The following is a 23,829-nucleotide window of genomic DNA, read 5'->3' on the forward strand; positions in this document are numbered from 1 at the left end:
ACACACTTCTTAGTATCATCAAGCTCATTCGTTTCCCCTACATGAATGCTTACAACTGAAGAAAGCCACAGAGACGCCCGCCTTCTGCAGAGCCCAGGAAATGATGCCAGACATACTCCTTAAATCTTGGCAGCAACAGGCATTGTACAAAGAAGGTATCTCGATGACCTTCCAGAGGATTTCCCATGGCCAGACTATACCTGAACCCAGCGATGAAGCCAGATTCACAGACCAGAAATCTATCTCAACCTGCGACCAACCAATGAATGAGCCGATCACAGTTCACATTGATGGCAGTAGATATCGTCACGAATGCCTGTCTTGGGAGGGCAAGCGGATAAGACAAAAACATTTTTTTCAAAAAGCATCTACTTTCAGGTGCTTCATCACGGTCACCCGGAGCCCAGATTCACCAAATGAAGTAATCATCCAAATAAATGCAAATGAGGATCCACGGAAGTACTACTTCATTTGGGAGTACGAGCACTTGTTCATGGTGGCACAGAGCCTATCTTTTGCTCAAAGTGCCTCCCTCCGGCGCCATCACAACGCCATATCAACGGAAGGTTACTTCAAGAGATACCCAATTCACATTTCCTACTGGGATCTCTGACCCTGAAATAATGATACTCCATGTTGCGTCATTTTGGAGGACGAAGATGAGAAAACCACATAGACCGTGCTTGTGGATTTTTGTTTTGATTCCGAAGGGCTTTTCACTTTAACCCTAAAAAGGCCGGCTATTTGAGATCTGAATACGGCCGGTGGCATTATCCCCTAATATCTCGGCCCAGGAAGGTCCAATTTATGTGAAAATTAGCATGGCGATAGATTGAAATATATTGAATAAGATATTAATGTTTATTTTCGTTTATTGATTTATTTTGTTTTAATATTTGTATGACAATATGCAATTTTTTTTTTTTTTTTTTTTTTTTGGGGGGGGGGGGGAGACATATTCCACACACGCACACATTTGCGAGAATACATATTTTGATAGACATGTGATGATATTTTTTCACCTAACACCCGAACCATAGGTCCGCCTATAACAATTTGTTATCAAAATGTGCGGGAGACATGAGGAAAAAAAACTCGTGACATTTCAGCGCCAAAGGTTCAGGGGTTCCTGATGCAGCGGCAAAATTCGACAGGGGGGGGGGGGAGCATTAAGGCCCCGGCCTTATTAGGGTTAAAGAAATGGAAACAAATTGTGATGAAAGGTTTTCTAGTTATTTACTTCTACAAGACGGAAATGTGGACAGAATGAATATTCATAGTATTTTGGTATCTAAACTATCTAACAAAAACATTTGTTATAGGCGGACCTATGGTTCGGGTGTTAGGTGACAACATATCATCACATGTCTACCCGCAAGGATACTATAAAAAAGCTTCATGATTATAATCAGACCAATCAGAGCACCTACGCTTTAAATGCTTATCTACAAAACTGAATTATGAATACCTTACATACGCGCAGAATGACAAGTTTCAAATTAGAGCCCGTAGAAATTAATCCATATTCATTACATATTACTTCAATATCGAGATGGCATGACGTTTTCATAGATCTGATTTTGTATAATTATTATTATTTTAAAATTTTCACTAAGTAAATAAATTAGAGTACGATTTAAATTCAGTGACAATCTTTGGATTCAAAATGTGAATTACTTTCTTTATGATTTTGTGTACTTTAAAAAAATTGTCTTTAGAGTATTATATATTTCCATTTCATATTATTTTTCGAAATTGCTGAATGGGTATCTAGTATGGTATTAGCAGTATATAAGCGGAAGAATTGTTTGTACTTTCTTCCAGCTGTCTGTCAACGTTTGGCACCATTTGCGGATTTATGGGCCACGACTAAACTAATAACCCCTTCCTTTTCTAAGATCTTGGCCTTTATTTTTAATTAATTTATCTATTTATTCATTCATTCATTTATATATACATATATATATATATATTGAATATATATATATATATACCTTTCAGCGTCATTAGACGGACTTATGTAGTGACAAAAATGAGTCATTAAGTGACATGGTCATTAGCAGACATTTTCATGTCCTGTTAACAATTGAACAATATAATTACTACCCTCTACGTATGTGTGTAGGCATAGGAAACTTATAGGATAGGTTCATTCATTAGTCATTAGTTAATTATGTTTGTTTTGAATTTGGGTAATATACCAGTTTGTTAAATGTCCTGTCAGTGTACCATTTGGGATTATATATATTTTTCCGTTAATAAAATGTAAGTTATGTATATATATATATTATATATATATATATATATATATATTTCATTCATTTATTCTTTATTTATTTATCTTTTATTGCTTGTCAGAAAAAGTTAGAGGAATATGTGCCCACTCTTTAAAAAAATGAAACCCTGGATCCGCCCCCGGTTGCTCATGGAGCCTTGCTTAACTAAATAGTGTAAATACTAATCAGGCTGTAAATATTATGTCATATCATCTGCATGTTTTGTTAAAATGTATCTCATGAAATCTAATGCAGTACACAGAAGTCTGATACATTCACTTTGATTCTAATGTTTTAAATCGTTTCATATTTACCATTTTGATAGACAAAATCCATCATGTTTATTAGCATCGATGATTGTTATTGACCATTGTTTGATAAAATTGTCATTATCGCTCAATTATAGCTGTTATCATTTTTTACTTTTGATGAGATAAAAGAATGATGTACTGAATAAAATAAAGGTTCCAATCGTATCCCTCAAACTGTACTAAATTGTTTTTCAATAGGTGAATATTTACACAGCAAAGGTATAACATTGTAAGAGGCACATACATACTTAATACCTTAGTCACATCACCAGACCAACTCCAAACCGATGCCAGACCGTCAGATTCTTGGCCATATGATGTAATGTCATTGTTTGATTGATCTGTTGTCGGTCTCATCGGTGTGTTTGGGGTCAGAGCCATCTATACACAGGGTTTGACCAACTTGGTTTCACTGGGTCATAACATGGCGTATATTCTTATGTTGTGTGCTTGCCCTATGCCCAACAAAGCAGTAGTCGCCATATTATGTCCAACTCGAACCGGGTTGGCCAAACCAGGCGCGGATCCCCAGGCCTTGCCCCCCCCCCCAAAAAAAAAATATAATTTACAATTGTGAGCAGAAATTTATCTTCTTTTTGGGGGGCTCAAGGGGGGTCATCCCCTCTCCACTAAGCGAAATATCGGCCGGCAACGATTTCAAATTTCCAACAACCCCCCCCCCCCCCCCCCCCCCCCTCCCCACCAAGCGAAATATCGGCCGGCGCGATTTTCAAATTTCCGGGGACATGAAAAGAAAAAGTAGTGCTCACAGCATTTGACCTTCTTCTCTTTTTTTGCTCAAGGGGGTCACCCCCTCCCCACTAAGCGAAATATCGGCCGGCGCGCGATTTTTAAATTTCCGGGACAAAAAAAAACTAGTGCTCACTACAATCCCCCCCCCCCCCAACTGAGCGAAATATCGGCCGGCATGATGTTCAAATTTCAGCACCCTAAATTTCAGATTGATTTCAAATTTGGGCCCCCCCCCTAGAAATCCTCGATCCACGCCCCCCCCCCCCCCCACTGAGCGAAATATCGCCAGGGGGGCGAGCGGGCCTTGCCCCTCCCCCCCCCCCCCCCACACACACACCAAAAAAAAAAGTAAACAAATTTGTGAACAGAAATTTTTCTTCTTTTTTTTTTGCTTAAGTTTTTTCTTCAAAATTCCTCCCCACCAAGAATTAGTGCTCACTGCAATCCCCCCCCCCCCCCCCCCCCCCCGCTGAGCGAAATATCGGCCGGCACGATTTTCAATTTCAGCACACTAAATTTTCAGATTGATTTCAAATTTGGCCCCCCCCCCCCAAGAAATCCTGGATCCACGCCTGGGCCAAACTCTGTGTATGGCTCTTACGTCCATCGCCGAACGAAACATTATTTTAAAAGCCACCTATACTTATGACAAAAGAGTCTGGAAAAAGGAGAGATTGATGAGAAGAGAGAGATGTCACTCTAATGAATTTCGAAGAAATTTCTGCTGTAAATGTCAAAAAATGTTGGAAAAACATAATAATGTGAACTTTTCTGACCAAAATTTTTGTTGAAGATAGAATATGAGAAGTAAGGCATTTTAGCAATACGGCTTGAGAAACAAGTCAATAGAAAGACTACACTCTGTATGACCCGCATATTAATGTTCAAAATTCCAATTAAAAATGTAAAGGTGTCTTGGTCTATTAGATCTGTCACGAGTCCGAACCAGATCGACTACAGGTTTCACTAAAGGTAACAAAAGGTAAAATAGCGGTCGGTTTTGAATCGGTGTGTACAGGGGCGTCGCTCGGCCTTTTTCAGTGGGGGGGGGGGGGGGGGTGTAGAGGCCAACGATTACCGAAAAAGTAGCCCCAATTACCGACAAAATTAAATTTCCAATATCTACAAAGTCAAACCCTATAAACTGGGGCGAAGGCTAAATTGTTTTTCCTATGGACTACCTATAGTACTTGCATATGCGCCAAAATGGTCATTTTCCTCGACGACATTAATATACGAATTATTTCTTAAATTTAGTCAGCATCATAGCTATATATTTTAATGCAGGCGCGGAGCTAGGATCTTATTTTAGGGAGGGGCGGTAGTGAGCAAGAGAATCACTTAAAGGCGCGCTCATAAGGGGGTGTGGGTGGTGAGCCTCCCGCGCGAAGCGCGGAAGCTTAGACGTTTCCTTAAATTATTAGGAAAAGAAGACGATTAATTGTACCGTTTTCGACTGGTAATCCTAGGCTGAATGAAGTTTCCCCCCCTCCCGCGCGAAGCGCGAAAGCTTTGACGTTTCATTAAATTATTATAAAAAAAAGAAGACGATTCGGTTTACTGTTCTCGACTCTAATCCTAATCTGAATGAAGCTTCCCCCTCCCGCGCGCAGCGAAAGTTTTAAGCGCATTTGACATTTCATTAAATTAATAGAGAAAGAAGACGATTTGTCATACCGTTTTCGACTCTTAGTAAGCCCTATTCATCTGAATTCAGCTTTGACGTTTCCTCATATCATTAGAGAAAGAACACGACTCGTTGTACCGTTTTCGACTTTAAATAAGCCCTAATTAATTTTGTCTGAATTCAGATTTTGTCTGAATTCAGTTTCCCCCTCTCGCGCGAAGCGCGGAAGCTTTGACTTTTCCTTACATTATGAGAAAAAGCAGACGATTCGGTGTACGTTCTCGACTCTTAATCCTAATCTGAATGAAGCTTCCCCCTCCCGCGCGAAGCGCGGAAGTTTTGGTTTTATTAAATTATTAGAGAAAGAAGACGATTCGTCGTATCGTTTTCGACTCTTAATAAGCCCTATTCATCTGAATTCAGTTTACCCCTCTCGTGCGAAGCGCGAAAGCTTTGATGTTTCCTCAAATTATTAGAGAAAGAACACGATTCGTTGTACCGTTTTCGACTCTAAATGAGCCCTATTAATTTTGTCTGAATTCAGTTTCCCCCTCTCGCGCGAAGCGCGGAAGCTTTGACGTTTCCTTAAATTATTAGAGAAAGAATACGATTCGTTGTACCGTTTTCGACTCTAAATAAGCCCTATTAATTTGTCTGAATTCAGTTTCCCCCTCTCGCGCGAAGCGCGGAAGCTTTGACGTTTCCTTAAATTATTAGAGAAAGAAGACGATCGTCGTTCTGTTCTCGACTCGTCTAAATGAAGTTTCCCCTTCCGCGCGAAGAAGCGCGGAATTTTTGGCGTTCCATCACAATATAGAGAAAGGAAGACGATTCCTCGTACCGTTTTCGAATCTTATAATTATTAAGCCCTATTCATCTGAATTCAGTTTACCCCTCTCGCGCGAAGCGCGAAAGCTTTGATGTTTCCTCAAATTATTAGAGAAAGAACACGATTCGTTGTACCGTTTTCGACTCTAAATGAGCCCTATTAATTTGTCTGAATTCAGTTTCCCCTCTTCGCGCAAAGCCCGGAAGCTTTGACGTTTCCTAAATTATTAGAGAAAGAAGACGATTCGTCGTTCCGTTCTCGACTCGTCTAAATAAAGTTTCCCCTTCCGCGCGAAGCGCGGAATTTTTCAGCGTTTCATCACAATATAAAGAAAGGAAAATGATTCGTCGTACCGTTGTTGACTCTTAAACCTTGTTTGAATTTAGTTTCCCCGAAAATTTTAAACCTCTGATTTCTTTAGCTGATATTATAGGAAAGTGAAACTTCGAGAAAATACAAGTATTGTAGTTGTAGTCACTCTCGAAGTCGTCACAGCGGATAAGAAGTCGCAGTTCGTAGGGAAAAAAACTTGTCGGCCGACCGACAATATACATCTCACCGACTTCAAACTTATGCATTGATGAGGATCGAGCAAGAATACCGACACAGCTGAACCGACACATCAACATATTTACCCGTGTCTTTCTTGCTCCCTCGACGAGACGACTCCACCCAACAACCCCCTTTTCTCTTTTACTCCCACTCCTCCTCTCTCAGACTCTTACCTCCCCTCTCTCTCCTCTCTTTCATCCCCCGTTTCTTTTGTTTCCCTTCACTTTTTTCTTCTTTTTTTCCTTTTCTTTCTTTTCCTTTCTTTCCTCTCCCCCTCTTTTTCTTTTTTCTCTTTCTTTCTTCTCTTTTCTTTCCTTTCTTTTCCTTTTCTTTCCTTTTTTTCCTTTCTTTCTTTTCTTTTCCTTTTCTTTTTTTCTTTTCTTTCCTTTCCCTCTCTTTTTTTCCCTCTCTTTTTTTCCCTCTCTTTTTTCCCCTCTCTTTCCCCCCCTTTTCTCTTTTTCCCGACGGCAGCGCAATATCGACAATTACCGACAATATCCGCACCCCCCCCCACACCCCCCCCCCCTTTGGCGACGCCCTGGGTGTGTATAGTCGGTTTGGTGGAGTAACTGAGGTAAAATGAAATGAAATGCGGATACAACAATGGGGTCTCTCTGTCTCAATTAAACATTACACAGGGTTAACCTTTTAACGAATAGTAATATGAATCATTGTTTGCCGGACATTGCCATAATTATAAACATTATAATTCACATGTCTGTCTTTTTTCCTCATGTATGTGATTTCTTTAGAATTGTATGAGAGTATATCCAAGGATGTGGTACGACGATGACGACGACGACGAAGAACTATTTTTACATGACGAGGGCCTAATAATCAGGCTAGGTGATTTGCGGATAGACTCGTCAGGCAGGGCTTTATCGAACGCAACGGCGATGACGAACCAGTTGAACGAGCACAGCAAATAGAGGTAATCAATTGAGTAATAATCTTTAAACAACAACTACTACTACAAAAGTCTACCACTTTTACTATTACTGCACTATCACTACTACTACTACTACTACTACTACTACTACTACTACTACTACTAAAACTACTACTACTACTACTACCACTACGTATACTACTATTACTACTTCTAATGTACTACTAATACAATGACTACTACTACTACTACTCCCATGTGCGTACGCAGGGAGGGGGTGTTGGGGGGTTAAACACCCTCAATGTTTCTGTGTCCCCCCCCCCCCGAAAAAAACAAAAAACATGACAAAAATGAAGTATGGAGGGAAATGAGAGGGCCAAAATAAGAAAAGAAAGATTTCACTAAAAAACGTTTGGAAGTGCGGGGGGAGGGGGCAGAAGAAAAATCTGCATCATCACCACTCTTACACGTTACTTACATGCAAGCCCCGCGGAACGTATTAACGATCAGGTAGAGCGTAAATTGGCGTGGGGTCCAGGGCCTGAGCCTCAGCAGGGGGGTCAAGGGGCTGAGCCCCCGGAAGCTCAGGGTTTTTAGGCATTAAATTACGGTCAGATGAGCATCCACGGGACCGCCTTAGGGCCCTTGGTGGGGTCCAGGGGGGCAGAGCCCCCATAAGCTCGGTTTTTTTTTATGGATATTTAATGACGGTCAGATGAGCATCCAGGGGACCGCCTTAGGGCCCTTGGTTGGGTGCGGGGGCGGAGCCTCCGTAAGCTCTGGGGTTTTAGGCATTTAATTACGGTCAGATGAGCATATTTTGATACCTCATTTGTTACATTGGCAGGTCACTTTTTTTTTTCTCTCTCTCTTTCTTTTTCTCTGTATCATACCTTTTCAAAAAGTTATGGGGGCTCGAGCCCCCAAGCCCAGCCGTTTTGCAGACCATGACATAAAGCCTTCTAAATCAGCATATTTTTCGCCTGACTGTAAATTTGGGAATTTCTAATTTTCAACAAACGCATACAAAGCTATGACTTACAAAAAAAAAAAGAGAAAAAAATACTGGAAAATCATGTCATTTCAGCAACATTTGTAAATCACTGGTATCGAATAAAAAATACTGCTGCTACTACTACTGCTACTACTAAATTTTATATAAATGTTTCGAAGTCTAAGATTTGCCATCACTTTTAATTTGGTAAGACCTATTTATACCACGATAATGGTGTACGGTGACTTAATTATTACACATTATGAATAATTGTAGCCATAATATTGCTGTCCGCGAGAACAAACTTCCGGGCCTATAAGTTCATAAAAGCAGTTAAAATAATTCCAAACCTGCTTTGTTATCTACTGATTTAACTTTACTGTGATCGACATATTTTGACGTTGCGATACCAATGCGATAGCAGTAGGTCTATTTTAAGATCATTACCAAAATAAAAATACTATCCCGCGACATTTCAGAAGACAGAAAGCCCACGACAGTGGCGGATGTAGGTGGGCCCGGGGGTCCCGGCCTCCCCCCCCCCCCTTGCGAAAAAAAAATCATGTAAAAACACACGACCCCCCCCCCCCCCCTGGCGCTCAAGGGGGGGGGGTGCAAATTTTTAAATTTCGAGGACCCCCCCCCCCCCCCCCCCCCCCCCCCCATATCGTTGATATCGTAGGCTGTCGGTCTCGTGAAGTGTATCTCATCCCCCATGAGAGGAATACGGAAATGTTTATGTGAACTTGTTTCACTTTACTTATTGGCTTTTGTCATTGATTATCTCCTTTCCAATCCTGAACAAATTGTAGTCATGCATATCAAAATAATTCTTCTCATAAATACTTCTCCCACAATTGCACGTCTCACAGGAAGCACGCCGTTTAAAACAAGCTGGTCTACCACACCTAGACGTACCTACCATCGAGCCTGAATTCGGACGCTTTTTCAACGATCCTACCTACAGCGACATTACTTTACTGGTTGGAACTCACTCTTTTCATGCCCATCGTCTTATTCTTTCGTCGTGGAGCAGCGTCTTGAAGGATATCCTCAAGACTTCAGAGAAAGACTTGGCTGTAGGTGGCCATGCCGAAGATCCAGGAATGCGGACGTACCGACTCGATGAGGATCCCGATTGCTCCGAGGTCTTTGGTACGTTTCTGAAGTTCCTGTATACTAATGCGGTAACCTTCACAGAGGACAACATCATGCCACTTCTGCAGATGAGCAACACGTACGAGATCGACGAGCTGAACAAGCTTTGTGACAGCTACATCGGAGACCTGAAAATGGATGCATCTTCGGCTATCTCGGTACTCATCCAGGCTATGAAGTACAAAATGGCACACACCATACAGTCGTGCATCAGTGTTCTTCGTTCTAACTTCGAGCTCCTAACTGCAGAGCAGTTGCAGGTTCTTGATTCGTCGTTGATCATTGCCTTACTGGATTGCAATGACCAAAGTCTCGTCGTCAAAGACGAGTTCACACTGCTCCAGAAGTTGATCCCGTGGTTAACTAACTGCACAGACGACGAGACCTTCAAGACCGTAGTAGGGCACATTCGGTTTCCTTTCATGTCAGCTCTCCAGCTTAAAGCAGTCGGGTCGTCTGACATCATGAGACGATTAGAGGAAGTCATTCCGGCATTTCTAGTAGACGCCCTTAAGCAACATTCACTCTACCGCGAGGGATTTGCCGACGAAATCCTCCAACCTGTACTACTTCCTCGGCTTTATCTGAATCCGCCAGTTGCACTGTTCGGCCATTCTGAAGGCGCGACAACGGGAAAGAAGTGGGACGAAGAAGGGTTCATGGAGTTCAAAGTAGTAGAATCAACGTATAGTCTTCTTCAAAACGTCCTGGTGAACGGTAGAAAAGAATGCACCCCAAAGCATTACAAAATCGATGACTGCAAGGAATGGTTTATTGACGTAAAACGGATTCACCGAACCTTTGAACAGGAACACGATGTATTGTGTGGACTAAATATCGGCATTATACGAAAGATCAAGCATTACTATAATCAGTTCTACCCAATGACGGGTGCGCGGGTTCAGAGAGCTGAAGAATCGTACCGAGGTGACCAGGTTGTCGAAGTTGCAGTACAGGTCAAATATGAAGATGGGTCTGATTATGTATTTGCTTCAAGGCGTCCTCTGTTGTCGAAACATCAAGACCAGGAACGTGGTGGGGAAACGAATGATGTGCCTCTTTTCACTTTCGAAACACCCTGCACCATTCGGTCACTGACAGCGAAAGTCAAAGTGAGAGTGTCCGTTGTCATTCATCGAAGCCCAGAAAGTCAGTCTAAAGACAAGTAAATGTACGAATGCACTGAGGATAGATTGATGAGACCATTGGCGTAACTCCAGTGGGCACGTATCTCTAATCACATTGTAAACAAAAATAAAAGAGAGAGAGAGAGAGACAGAGAAGGGGTAAGAGCTGAAATGACAAGAGACGTGGATAGGTCGAGACATATAGTTAACATGACCCAGCCCTCTTCCACATTCTCTTCCTATAATTTAAAGCATTGTTCATTCGTATTTCTCATTCTCGGTGCTCCCTTCCCCCAATATACCAGTGTCCCCCCCCCCCCCGTCCCTCCTCCCCTCCCCTCCCCCTTGCCTTTCACATCGTTGTTCCCTTCCCCCAATATACCAGAGTCCCCCTCCCCGTTCTTCCTCCTCCTTCTCCTCCCCTCCAGCTTGCCAATCGAGTTGACCAACGCTTCGCTACCGGATGAGATATCGACCATAATCATGTAATAATTGCATGTAATCCTAAACTCAGAGGAACTGACTGACGACAGTCAAAGAAGTAACCGATCATTGGTACGTCTGATTGTAGGGGTGATCTAACATTTTATAATTCTAATCTCGAATTCGATTCTTGTTGTGCTTTTCGTCAAAATCTACTCTCATAAGTCTTTGCTATAAAATATAATTATTTGTTTATAGTGTTACTCCCATGCTCATGTTTATCTTGCTTTATTTCAATTCCGTAATCTCAATCATTTGTGTCATTATATTCATTTGGAAAAATCCATCAATTTTGCTTTTGATTAAGAAGGCATTTATACTGTTTTGTAAATGATACAGATAGTAGAAGTCGCAGGCCAGAAAAGATGCGCTCGAATGTAGGCTATAAATTAGAGTATGGTCAAATAGACGGACTATATTTATCCTATAATGGGTTCATATTTTTCCAAATGAAAACTGATACCATTATTGCCAAATTTAGTAGAGGGTTTTTTCGCTTTATGGGCCATTTTGTGACGCAAGGGAGGAGTTCAAATTCGCCCATAGAAATTGCGTATTCAACAATTCGTACGATTTCATATCTGTGTATAACAAGTAATTAACAACGCCTTTAACAATGAAATTGTGTGTGGATTCTTAAATGTTAAAGTTATGATCCTTTTGTCGCTTATTACAGCTTGCCCAAAGGTCAGGCATAATACAATTTCAGTATCTACAAAACGATGTTATTTTCTGCAAGAAGCACTGCCAGCGGATTTCTTTAACCATGGACCCACTAAGTAGGTCCATGCTTTAACAATGATCACATCATGATAGTCTTTACTGACACAGGCGCTTTCCAAAACAAAACAGGACAATCTTCTTTTCTTTAATTCGCATTGAGATACAAACGAGCTGTAAGATCCTATAGGACCCTGACCCTTCTTCTTTATGAAGGGCCGTGTTTAAATTATAACTCGTCCTATTAAGTCTGTCATTGAGCTAATTGATGCATATCATAGGCGTTTCTTTATTCTAAAAATCAATTCAAACATAGTTTTCTTCATGATTGGTGTTTTGTGTAGCAACAACTTTGCATTCATGTTTCCTTCATGTTTATATTCTATTGATTTGATGGTTAACCTAAATAAAAAAAAATAGATTTAAAACTTGAATTAATAAATACATTAATCAAGATTAAGAAGTAGAAGGGATATTGTATTACAGAAAATATTGTTAGCTAAAATTGTTTTAAGTATTCTATATTCAATAAAGTGTATTTCCTTGTCTTTGTTGTTGTTCTGTTTGAAGGAATTTATATCTACGAAATGTTTGGGTTCGTTCGTTTTTTTAAACCTCATGTACATTACACTTGTTATATTTGCACTTATTTACACAGATCTGCTAATTATGTTAACAAGAAATAATAATAAAAAGACAATTTTAAGCAGAAAGTGAATGCTCTTGTAATCCTTATTGTTATCTTATCTTGAATATATCGATTTAAAAAGAAAAGACAAACAAACCAATAATATACGTAACAGTCCTTTAGAAAGGATTTAACATCGTCGGTTCCCTGTTTGCTAACTTAAAATTATACACATGCTCCCTTTTTAATTTATTTTCTTCTGCAAGATACAAATTAAGTTACATTTCAGCAATATAGCACATACAAAATATAAACAGTTTGTTAATGTGTATACAATATACATGTAGCAATAATAAATGATGACAATAAAAGAACATTTAACTCGTAACATAATACCAATAATTATTATTAAGAAAGTTGCAGAAGAAGAAGTGCTATTACAATAAGCGATCGCTTGATAGCGTGAAAGCCCGGGGAAAAGGGCCTATCTGCACTAGTTTGGCCAGGAGGGATTATATCTCATCAAATCAGCTCTCAATCATTTAACCATGGGTGTCGATCCTTACGTAATACCTATTCATCAGGGGGGATGAATAGGTATCAGTTACAGATCGACACCCATGCAATTAACATAAGAAAAAGGGGATCATGGGGGCCAATGGGTACCGCTTAGGCATTGTTGGCTATATAGAGGGCGCAAGTAGATACAAGTGGTTCAGTCCCGCTTTAAAACTAATTGCTGAAGGCGTTCTGTATAGACCTCCGGGATTAAAAAATTGTTTATCGAGAAAGTATTGTCCAATATTCTTGATATATTAAAGAAGGATAACAAAATTATTCTTTTAGGAGACATTAATATTTTGTCTTCTTTAAAACAAATCGCCTCTGGCTAAAAACAATATATTGACTTTTTGAGTCTTCACGGGTTAAGCAAACTCATGAAAGAGGCAACGCGCGTTATTCCTATAAGTTCTTCTCTACTGGATCATGTTAGTTGTAGCGAAGAAAATAAAATAAGTCAAAGTGATGTCATTGATCTTGGTTTTGGCGACCATTCATTTATTTTTGTTCACGGAAATATATTAGACTGGCTATATAGGTCATCACAGGACTAGTGATATCAGAACCATGAAGAAATATACAGAAGAGAGTTTCATTCTTCAACTAACTGCTGTTGATTGGTCAGGAATAACTGATTTTAAGGGGTAGTGGCGTAACGAGCAAAAACGTTTGGAGGGGGGGGGGGGGCAGAAGACAAATCTGCATTACCACTCCGAGCACTTTTATATGTTACATGCAGGCCCCGCGGAACGTTTTTCAAAGTGGAGTATTAACGATCAGGTAGAGCGTAGCGAGCAAAGCGAGTGGAGCGTAAATTGGCGTGGGGGTCAAGGAGCTTAATTTGCCCCAGCGGGGGTCAAGGGATGGAGCCCCCGGAAGCTCAGGTGTTTAAGGCATTTAATTATGATCAGGTGAGCGTATTTAGTTACCTTACTTTGTGAACACTGGTAGGTCACTACACTAATTGGCGTTGGGTTCAGGGGGCTGAGCCCCTTAAAGCTCATGGGTTTGGGGCATTTAATTATGGTCAAATGACGAATTCAGAGGCTCGTCTTAGGGCCTCTGGTGGGGTCCAGGGGTCCGGAGCCTCTATAAGCTTATGGGTTTTAGGCATTTAATTACGGTCAGCCATGAGCATATTTTGATACCCTATTTGTAACACTGGCAGCTAGGTCACTAATTTGCGGGGGTCCAGGGGCAGGGGCGGATCCAGGCGGCGGCAGGGGAGGGGGCCAAAGAGGGGGCCCAATTCGTTAGAAAATATTTAGCAACGAAACAGCCAGCCGGTGAATAAGGGGGGGGGGGGGGTAGCACTTTTTTTTTGGCCCTCAAAAATTTGAAAAATCGCAACACCCCCCCCCCCCCCCCTTGAGCGCCAGGGGAGGGGGCCCATCTCCAAAAAAAAGGTAAAATTAACGTTTTTTAACTGTTTTTCCCCCAGGGGAAGCCCCCCCCCCCCTGGATCCGCCACTTTTCAAGGGGATGAGCTCCATATTAAAAAGCTCAGGGGTTTTAGGCATTTGATTACGGTAAGATGAGCATCTACGGGTCCGCCTTAGGGCCCTTGTTGGGCGTCCAGGGGACAGAGTCACCGGAAGCTCAGGGGTTTTAGGTAATTAATTACGGTCAGATGATCGAACATCCAGGGCCGCCTTAGGGCCTTTAGTGGGGTCCAGGGGTGGAGCCCCCGTATTGTGACCCTGGCAGGTCACTATTCTTTCTCTCTTTCTTCACATACTTTCGGGCTCAAGCCCCCTGATCACCGCCGTTCTGCAGGCCGTGTCATAAATGCTTCTAGATAAGCATATTTTTTGCCTGACTGTAAATTTGGGAATTTGTAATTTTCCAACAAACGCATACAAATTTTTTAAATGTATATGCGTTATCCCCCCCCCCCCCCCCCCCCCCCCCCCCCCCCCCCCCCCCAACCCACCACTTCCGGCGCCCCTGTGTTGGAGGCTTGGCGAATCAAATCAATCAATCAATCAATCAATGACAATGACCAAGTACATGTGCAAGGGTGCATGAAATGTCTCGAATGAAAAATCGCGTAGCTATGATATCCGCGCATGCGCATTCCATTTGATTGATCTTGAATCCATATCATGCCATCATCACCGCTCCCATTCCCAGATTCCCAGCTGGCAGGCAGTGCGATTCTTCAAAAGAAAGTCATCTATAGGCATGCAGAATGTTGATTCTGTCTGACACCAGCATTTCTACGACGTGCCTTTCTTTTACTGGATTTGTCTGCCTTAACAAGGCACTCAATTATTTACCATCACCTGAAAAATACGCCGACAAGAGTCGTCATAAATGGCGAAATGCGATATGCTCCCTCATCCACGCCCTGATCGTGGGAATCTTTGGCACGTACTGGTAAGTTTATACGCCGAAACTTCGGGAGGGTGAAGCCTGATGCGGACTAGCGCTGGCAGCACCAGTTGGGGAGATGATGCATGATCATGATAATGAACGTACCTAAAGCTACGACAAGTTAGAATAGTTTACAAATAACACACAGCAATGAGGGCATCAGTAAGAATTAACCACACAAGGTACCTTTGGGACAGTCTAATTAACACGCCCGAGGCGATAGCCGACAAAGCCAAGGCAAGGCAAAGCAAGGGTGTTTGGACTGTTTTGAAGCTAATGTGGATAATTTTACTAATGCTTAACAAAATTATGTGTATTATTTGTTTTACAAAATGATGTTTTATAACATGATTTTACTAATGACCGGTCATTACTCAGTAGTAAAATTGTGTGTTACTGTTACTACTGGCAAATAAATGCCCGGTTTACGTGTACGCTCTCAACCAATCATTTGATAAGGATTAGGAATAGGATCCCTTCATCATCTTATAAACAGAAATAACCATCTAGTATGTGGACTTTTTTACATAAAACAAACATTTGTCGACCTTCCCCATACACATACCGCAAATTTTACCGCACTTACAAGGAGGACTAACTTGCCTTAAACTTAAAGCTATTAATTACAATATAGTAATATGTCTAATTAAGTTGATATTAATAAAAGCAGAACGATTAGAAAAAATGAAAGTTTAAATAATAGCTGATTATATATAAGAAAGTTATGAATTTGTATACATGTAGGTGCAATCAATCAAAGACAGTTGGCAACCCTGTGACGTAACTTGGCAAATTTTGTCGGTGGGTTGTGACGTAGTACTAACATTACTTACGGATTACCATCCCATTTGTACAAAAATATCATTAATTTGTGATTTTTACCCTCTAAATACTAATAATAAAGTACTCAAAATATGTTATGGAGAGTATATTATTACAGGTCCTCTAAAAAGGAGAAATACTTTTTTGAAAAATTGAAATTTTAGTCATTTTGTGTGTTGGGAGCATCACACTTAACAGAGACATTTCTGATTTAGCCAATTTGAAGAGACTATACCTACAGTATAGTGATTGCAACTTTCACAAATTTATAACTTATATGTACTCATTTTTGTCTGATTTACTCTCACCAGTATGCTTTTCTGATTTTTCTGCTTTCCTCTAGAGAAGTTTGCTATCAAGTATCAATGTTGGATTTCCCTTTAAATGGTCATCTTTGATATAATGTGTCATATTAGGAAGAGCAATTATCTATTTAAAAAATGTTATGTTGTCTCTCCCATATACATGTACATTATATATATTTTGCTTTAAATGTAAAACATAGACAGGAAAAAAAAATACTTGACCCATGACCTTCTTTAAATCCTAAGCCCTTTTATATATTAGGACTTTTTGTTGATAGATGTACAACAATGTAAAATTCCCTTTAGTCCTTTAATACAAGATTTGATTAACTAGCGACAAAATATTTCTGTAAAATTCTTGATTACATGTATGTACAGTACTTAATCAAATTTATTTGATTAAATATGAATATTATTGATATTATAAATGAATATTACAGATCAGCATCGTTATTCATCTTTTCTCTTCCAGTTTCTTCTCCAATCATGAGCTGCAAGAAGACCTTGTAAATGGCTATACACTGAGCTCCGAAATCATCATTGCTTTTACTGGAGGTAAATGTTCTCTCCCTCTTCCTCCTCCCCCTTATTCCCCCCCCCCCCTCTTTCCTCTTCCCCTACCCTTCCTCACCCTCTCACTCTTCCTCTTCCCCTCCCCTTCCTCTCCAGGCTTCATCTCCCTCTCACGTTTCCTTTTTCCTTTCCTCTCCCTCTCCCTCCTTCCTCTTCCTCTCTCTCCTTCCTCTTCCTCTCTCCTTCCTCTTCCTCTCTCCTTCCTCTCCCTCTTCATCTCTCTCTCACTTTTCATCTCTCTCTCACTTTTCATCTCTCTCTCTTCCTCTTCCCCTCCCCCTTCCCCTCCCCCTTCCCCTCCCCCTTCCTCTCCTTCTTCCTCTTCCTGTTTCCCTCCCCTTCCCCTTTTTCTTTTTCTTCATCTCCCTCTCACGTTTCCTCTTCCCTTTCCTCTCCCTCTCCCTCTTCCCTTTCCTCTCCCTCTCCCTCTTCACCCCTCTCCCTCCTTCCTCTCCCCCCTCATCCCCTCTTCCCCTCTTCCCTTTCCTCTCCCTCTTTCCTCTCCCTCTTTCCTCTCCCTCTTCCTCTCCCTCTTTACCCCCTCTTCCTCCCCTCGTTATTCCCTCTTTATCCCCTTTTCTTCTCCCTCTTTTCTCAACCTCCCTCCCCTTCCTCTCCCTCTCCCTCCTTCCTCTTCCCCTCTTTCTCTCCTCTCCATCTGTGTGTGTGATCCAAGTCATACTTGGTGGTTTGCAGGCACAAACCCTCGGTCCATTATAGTGTAGGCTACATTTATTTGAGTATGAGAGCGTCTTAATTTTGAGACTATGAAGGACCGTATACCGGTAGTCCACCGCAATCTATCAGCCCTAAACTACAGCTTCTCCTTATTTGATGCAGCCAAGGACTGATAGAGTTAGGCTCGGCTCAAGGCTTAGTGGAATTGTGTTTAACTTTATCTGTTGACTACTCAGTCAGAGCTTGTTAACAGAAAAGTTGAACCCCTTTCAAATGAAGAAGTGTATTCTTGATATTGTGACATGAAATAATTGAAAGGTATTGGTGGCAGTGGATAAAGATTACATGATTGATATATATGTTTTTATTGTTCTTAGTGTTGTGTATTCATGGTGATTATTTTTTATTTAATTAAATCGGCGCTACTGCAGTTCCGTATCCATTTTTTAGCAGTTTTTTTAGCAGAGTAATATCGATTCTTAGCAAAGGAATTTTAGCCCAATTTTTAACTAATTTTATTCATAATCATATATTGTATTTTCCACCTGAATTTGGATCACATCCGACATCGGGAAGCCTCTGTTTAGGGCTTCGATGTTGACGTCGTCGCTCAGTACCGTGTTTGCGCTATAGCTCTGCACCTCAAACTGAAGCTATCAGTCTAAAATTATGCAAACTTCGCATATGTTTTATGGTATTACGCACATGCACGATACCATAAGCTATACGAGAAGCTTGCATAATTTTTAGACTGATAGCTTCAGTTTGAGTTGCAAAGCTGTAGCGCGGACACGGTACTGAGCGACGACGTCAACATCGAAGCCCTAAACGGAGGCTTCCCGATGTTGGATGTGATCCAAATTCAGGTGGAAAATGCAATATATGATAATGATTAAAATTAGTAAAAAATTGGGCTAAAATTCCTTTGCTAAGAATGGATATGAAACTGCTAAAAAAAATGGATACGGAACTGCAGTAGCGCCATTAAATCAACTAAAATCAACTTTTTTTTTAACAATCATCTTTTTACAGGGTACTTTGCATATGACCTTCTGGATTTGATGGCTCATAATGCTTTCTCTAACTCATGGCCGCTATACACACATCATCTTGTGGTGAGTAAAAAATATGAACAACTCTCACATATTTTTCAATTAGCAATTAAATCCCACCATTCTTCGTCATTTTGTATACAGAATTAGAGGGAAAACCTTGTGTAATTTCTTTGCCAAAATGCCTATGTTAGTTATTAAGTCTCAATTTCAATTTCATAATTTCAATTTATTGTCAAATGGAAATTCGCTTAGCTCACATTTCAAATGCAACTTTAAATATCATAATATAGATACATGGCAATGGCATAAGCAGATATGATAATCTGATAAAACAGTATTCAGTATTTTCAGTTTGGCTTGCATAGAGGGGGAAAAGTCTGTATGTGACATGCCGGAATAATACAAAAGAACTTGATATTACGTAGCGGACTGATTACATGTATGGATAGAGAGAGAAAAATGATGGATTGTAGGAAATGATGAGTGAAGCAGTTCAATCTAGTGATATGTTTACTAGAGCGCAAAATATGGAAACGGTGATTTTCATTATAATGTGTTTTACTACTAGAATGATTTGTGATTTGCTTGCTTCTTTCAGATTCTCAAAAAATATGAAAACAAAAGCTGATAAATAAACTGTGAACAATGGATTGAATCGTGTGTAGAATACATTACACTCTGCACAATACACAGCTTTCTTACTAGTGCGAGTTTACAAGGTTTTGGCAATGCCACAGTGAACGAATGTACATATTTTTTTACGTGAATAAGTGCCAGAGGGAACGGAGCTAGCATCTAAAGGCTCGTTCAGATATGGCGTAGTAAACTGCCGCTAAAAAGCTGCTGCGCTTATTTTTATGTGTAAACGAATGGCAACTGTGCGCAACAATTGACTTGTGCATATACATTGAGCTTTGTGTTATATACAGAAATGTGAAGCGTTACACTTATGATGATGTTTCTGTAGCCCTACGAGCACTCACTATTGATCTACGTGTTATAAGTTACATACAAAATGTAAACTGCAGTAGTACACTTAATGAAGTAAAATGCTTTAAAAGAAACGTGAATTGTCATGGTTTCCTTTGGCATATATGAACAAGTCTCAGGATAACTTAAAACATGCAGACTCCTGTTACTCAATAAAGCTAGCTATTGGTGATTGAAATTTGAATGTCGATTGTCCACAATGTCCTTTACATGTGAGTAATGTCATCAAACTTTTGCTTAGAAGAACACTTTGCATCAGTTGTAGAAATGCCAAGGTCCATTTGGTAGTGTGAAAAATGCATGTCAGTTGCCAAGATTTTTAAAACATGTTTTAGAACAAAATCTTCAGGTGTTTTTCTTTCTTTTATTTTTGTAAAGTAAATAATAATAATATACCTTTTATTTTACCTCCATTTGCAGACATATATTTTAAAAAATGGCATTGTATTATTTTCATATATTTTGGTGTACATTGAAATGAATTGTTTTCTTGCTACATTTATGAAGCATAAATTTACAGGTAATACACCAATGTCTTTCATTTGATGTTCAATTTTTCATAATGCCTGCCGAATATTACCCCCTGGAGTGTATTCATATCAATATGTACATTCATAGTGTACATATTGCACACATTGTACATGCATCATTGATTCTGGTGTTGTTTTTTCAACTAAGCATTTTGATTAAATCTCTAAGGCCCATATTCTGAAGTCAGGTTTAGTTTAACTAAACCTGACTTCAGAATACAGGCCTAAGGATTTAACCAAAAAAAGCTTGAGATATCCAAAGGAGGCTCTTGCGGCTATTGAGAATGCGTGGCCCTAGCGTCATGATTTCTTGCTTTTTCCCGAACAGTAATTCATTATAAACACTTAATGCCACTGCTTCTTGAGAGAGCCATGATATGGAAGGTGTGTCTTGTGAAACTGTCTGATAGAAAGATAGAAAGAAAAAAACACAAGTGAGCTCAGGGAAAGGTTGGGTCTAGAAGAAACTAGTGGAAATGGTAACGAGAAAAGAATTTAGATAGATAAGCGTGTGCTGATGAACCTGTGAAACAAGCGTGGCGTCTGGAAGTGGATGGCATTTATAAGATAGAAAAAAGACCGAATATTTCATTGGAATATATGGTGAAGAAAGGTTGGTTTACATGTAAGTGAGGAGAATGCTTGAGATAAGAAGAACTGGAGGGAGGGAATGCCATCATGGCGCAAAAGTCAGTAATCCCCCCCCCCCCCCCATAAGAGGGTAAATGCCTACCGGTACTTAAATAAATGATGATGATGATGATGATGATGGAGTGATGCTCATAGTGTAATGCAGTAACCAGATTCTTAGATGAGGTCGGTAACGTTTGGAGCAAAATGGCTTGGACGTACCCTTATAATGGCTTATGGATCCTGCTGAGTATCATCATAGAAGTAATGATTCACTCCAAATTATGTTTGTGATTTTGATATTCATTTTGACAATTTTGTACCGTGTGATTAGAGAAGTTCTCACGAGAGCATACACATTAGAAAATAGGAACATAGAAAAGGAGTCCATGCAAATGATGGCATGGGACTATACATGCACTTAAATGCAGATTAAAGCTGAATGTAGTTAACTCCTTCAGTCTTTCTTGAGTGTAAAAGAAATTGTCTACATGTACATCAACATTCAAGGATATGCTTATTGTTGATCAGTGTTTTTTTACACCAAGAGGCATAGCAATAGCACAAAAGGCACTCCTTTTTTGCAAATACGCCTACACAAAAATTATAAAAGGTATTGTTGCCCAAACCCTAAATCGAAAGATAGTGAAGGCCCATTTACACAACCCCAAAACATTCTGAAAAACCATTGTATTTTTGGACTGCCATTTGCCCTGCTGGAAAAACCCATACAAAATGTTTGTGTTTGTTCATTTTGGTGAAGCACATAAGCGAGAAGGATCGCGTGACCAAATACCAGAATCATTCACTAATATTTTGATAGCAAGCATTTACACCGTAAAAATCTGTGAAGTTCTGCTGGCATGTTAAAAAAAAACACTCCAGCGGTTGGTTTTTTAGTCTGGTTTTTCTGGAAAAACACAAAACACCCAGAATGTGAGAGATTGATGGGTTTTTCAGCTTACAGTGTAAATGCAGCTGGAAAGGTACTTAGTCAAGCATTATGGTGCATGTTTGACAGTGTTTGACAATAATTAAAATACCAAAGTCTATTTGAGCTACATGTATGTAATTCAAGTTTTGAACCTAATAAAATATAGTAATGTACATGTACACTTTACATGTAGTGTAAAAAGGCATACTATACATGTTTCTTGTACATGGGAAAATTTAAGATATTCGTGAAATCAAGTACTTGTCTATGTAGAGAATATAATGGCTAACTGTATGTAGTCATCAGTTTGTTGACTTTCCATCGGTTGTACGCTTATAATTTTTAGTGATATGGTTAGAGTTTATAGGTATAGGTTTTGGTTTCAGCCAATGAGGTTAGGGTTAGGGCTGCCATAGATTATCTACACCCATACTGCTTAAATGTGCATAATACGACAGGAGTAGGATGTTAGCATAAGGCTAATGGGATGAAATTGTCTGTTCAGATATAATTCCCATTTTACAATGTTTATGTTTGAGTATTCCTTTTTCTTCTTGCCTTTTGCAGGTCCTCTTTCTATGCTTCACGATCCTTTCTCTCCGTCAGCTGTACGCCACCATCAACATCGCCATGATCCTGGAGCTCAACTCCATCTTCCTGCACAGCCGACAGCTCCTGCTCATGTATGGCTTCAGCAAACAGGACCTGGTCTATCGGCTCAACGCCTACTTGAACATCCTGAGCTACGTGGTCTGCCGGATGGGCTCCATGGGGTTTCTCTGCGTCTGGGTGGTCGTGACGGAGCAGGACGTCCCGCCGATCATTCGCAAGACGGGACCGTACACCCTCGCATCCATCTTTTGTATCAACCTGGTCTTATTCTACAGGCTCATCATCAGTGACTTTGGCAAGAAAAGCAGCTCTAGTTCTAAACGAGAGGTTGACATCATGGACTCCTAACATCCCTTCACTTCACCTTCATCAACATGGCTTCCACTTCATATTTATTTTTTACTTCATTTTAGTGTGAGAAATTTATGGATGTAGATTCTATTCTTTTCAAGAGCTTCCAACATCATGTAACCTACGCATTACTGCAATTTTTTTCTTCATCTCTGAGTCTCTATTCATTAGAGACTTTCATATATATATTTTCTTTTTTTTTATAAATACAAATATATGAAAGTGTTAACGTTTGTGTAGTGCATTATTCATCTGTTTGTTTGTTTTGGTTTTGCTGTGTTTTTTTTGTTTATAAAAAAAAGTGCTTCATATTATTTCTGTAATTTTCATGGTCATGTCAACAACAATTTTTGTTTTTCTTAGTGAAAATCACTTTAAAAGTTACCTTTTTCCTCTTTGATGAAATACATACTTCCATCTTGCAAATACTTTACGATCTTTCAGATTATCAACATACCGGTAGGCAATGGTGCTTGTTTTTTTTATCTTGTTATGATCCTTTCATCAATAACTACATGTGCTATTATACATTTTTATACAAAACAAAATAGAAAAATACCATAACCCAGAGATGGAATATTGAGGGGACCTATGTAAGAAAGGAAAGTACTCTTTAAAAAAAATTATTAAAAAAAAAAATACCTCCCATGTTTTGATACTCTATGAAGTGCCTGACTGTTGCATCAGGTTTGTCCATTGTATTTGGAGATTGTATGAGTGAGATAGTGAAACTATTTCACAAGTTTAATGAAACATCTCATCAATTCAAAAATATTAAATATTTGTTTCATATATGTGTTATACAAATTATATCACGATCATGTTTGAAAACGACTCTTAATACAAATTATGGTGAAATAAATGTCGGCGGTTTTAATGCTCTAGTTCACATTTTATCACTTGGTTATATTATACATATATTATATGTACTGTACATGTAGATGGCTGAAATGCTGAATGCATACAGTTTCCCTGTATGCAGTAAAAAAAAATATATATATATATATATTTTGGATTTTAACATTAAATATTCGCAGATGATTTTCAACACAAATGAATGAAATA

General features: G+C 39.7%; 2 protein-coding genes across 2 annotated transcripts; both read left to right on the forward strand.

Moving 5' to 3' along the window:
- The first annotated feature begins 7,033 nt into the window (after window positions 1–7,033).
- On the forward strand, window positions 7,034–10,804 carry LOC115918024 (BTB/POZ domain-containing protein 17-like). Its single transcript, XM_030991038.1, has 2 exons — window positions 7,034–7,279; window positions 9,104–10,804. The coding sequence occupies exon 2, from the start codon at window positions 9,338–9,340 to the stop codon at window positions 10,556–10,558; it is 1,221 nt and encodes a 406-aa protein (XP_030846898.1). The 5' UTR covers window positions 7,034–7,279; window positions 9,104–9,337; the 3' UTR covers window positions 10,559–10,804.
- A 4,222-nt stretch (window positions 10,805–15,026) lies between these two features.
- On the forward strand, window positions 15,027–23,391 carry LOC100888321 (TLC domain-containing protein 2). The gene is made up of 4 exons (XM_003730648.3): window positions 15,027–15,287; window positions 16,884–16,966; window positions 18,695–18,777; window positions 22,369–23,391. The coding sequence occupies exons 1-4, from the start codon at window positions 15,100–15,102 to the stop codon at window positions 22,759–22,761; spliced, it is 747 nt and encodes a 248-aa protein (XP_003730696.2). The 5' UTR covers window positions 15,027–15,099; the 3' UTR covers window positions 22,762–23,391.
- The last annotated feature ends 438 nt before the right edge of the window (window positions 23,392–23,829 follow it).

The sequence above is a fragment of the Strongylocentrotus purpuratus genome, unplaced genomic scaffold (genome assembly GCF_000002235.5).
Source record: "Strongylocentrotus purpuratus isolate Spur 01 unplaced genomic scaffold, Spur_5.0 spur5_scaffold_2, whole genome shotgun sequence".
In the NCBI taxonomy this organism is placed as follows: Eukaryota; Metazoa; Echinodermata; class Echinoidea; order Camarodonta; family Strongylocentrotidae; genus Strongylocentrotus; species Strongylocentrotus purpuratus.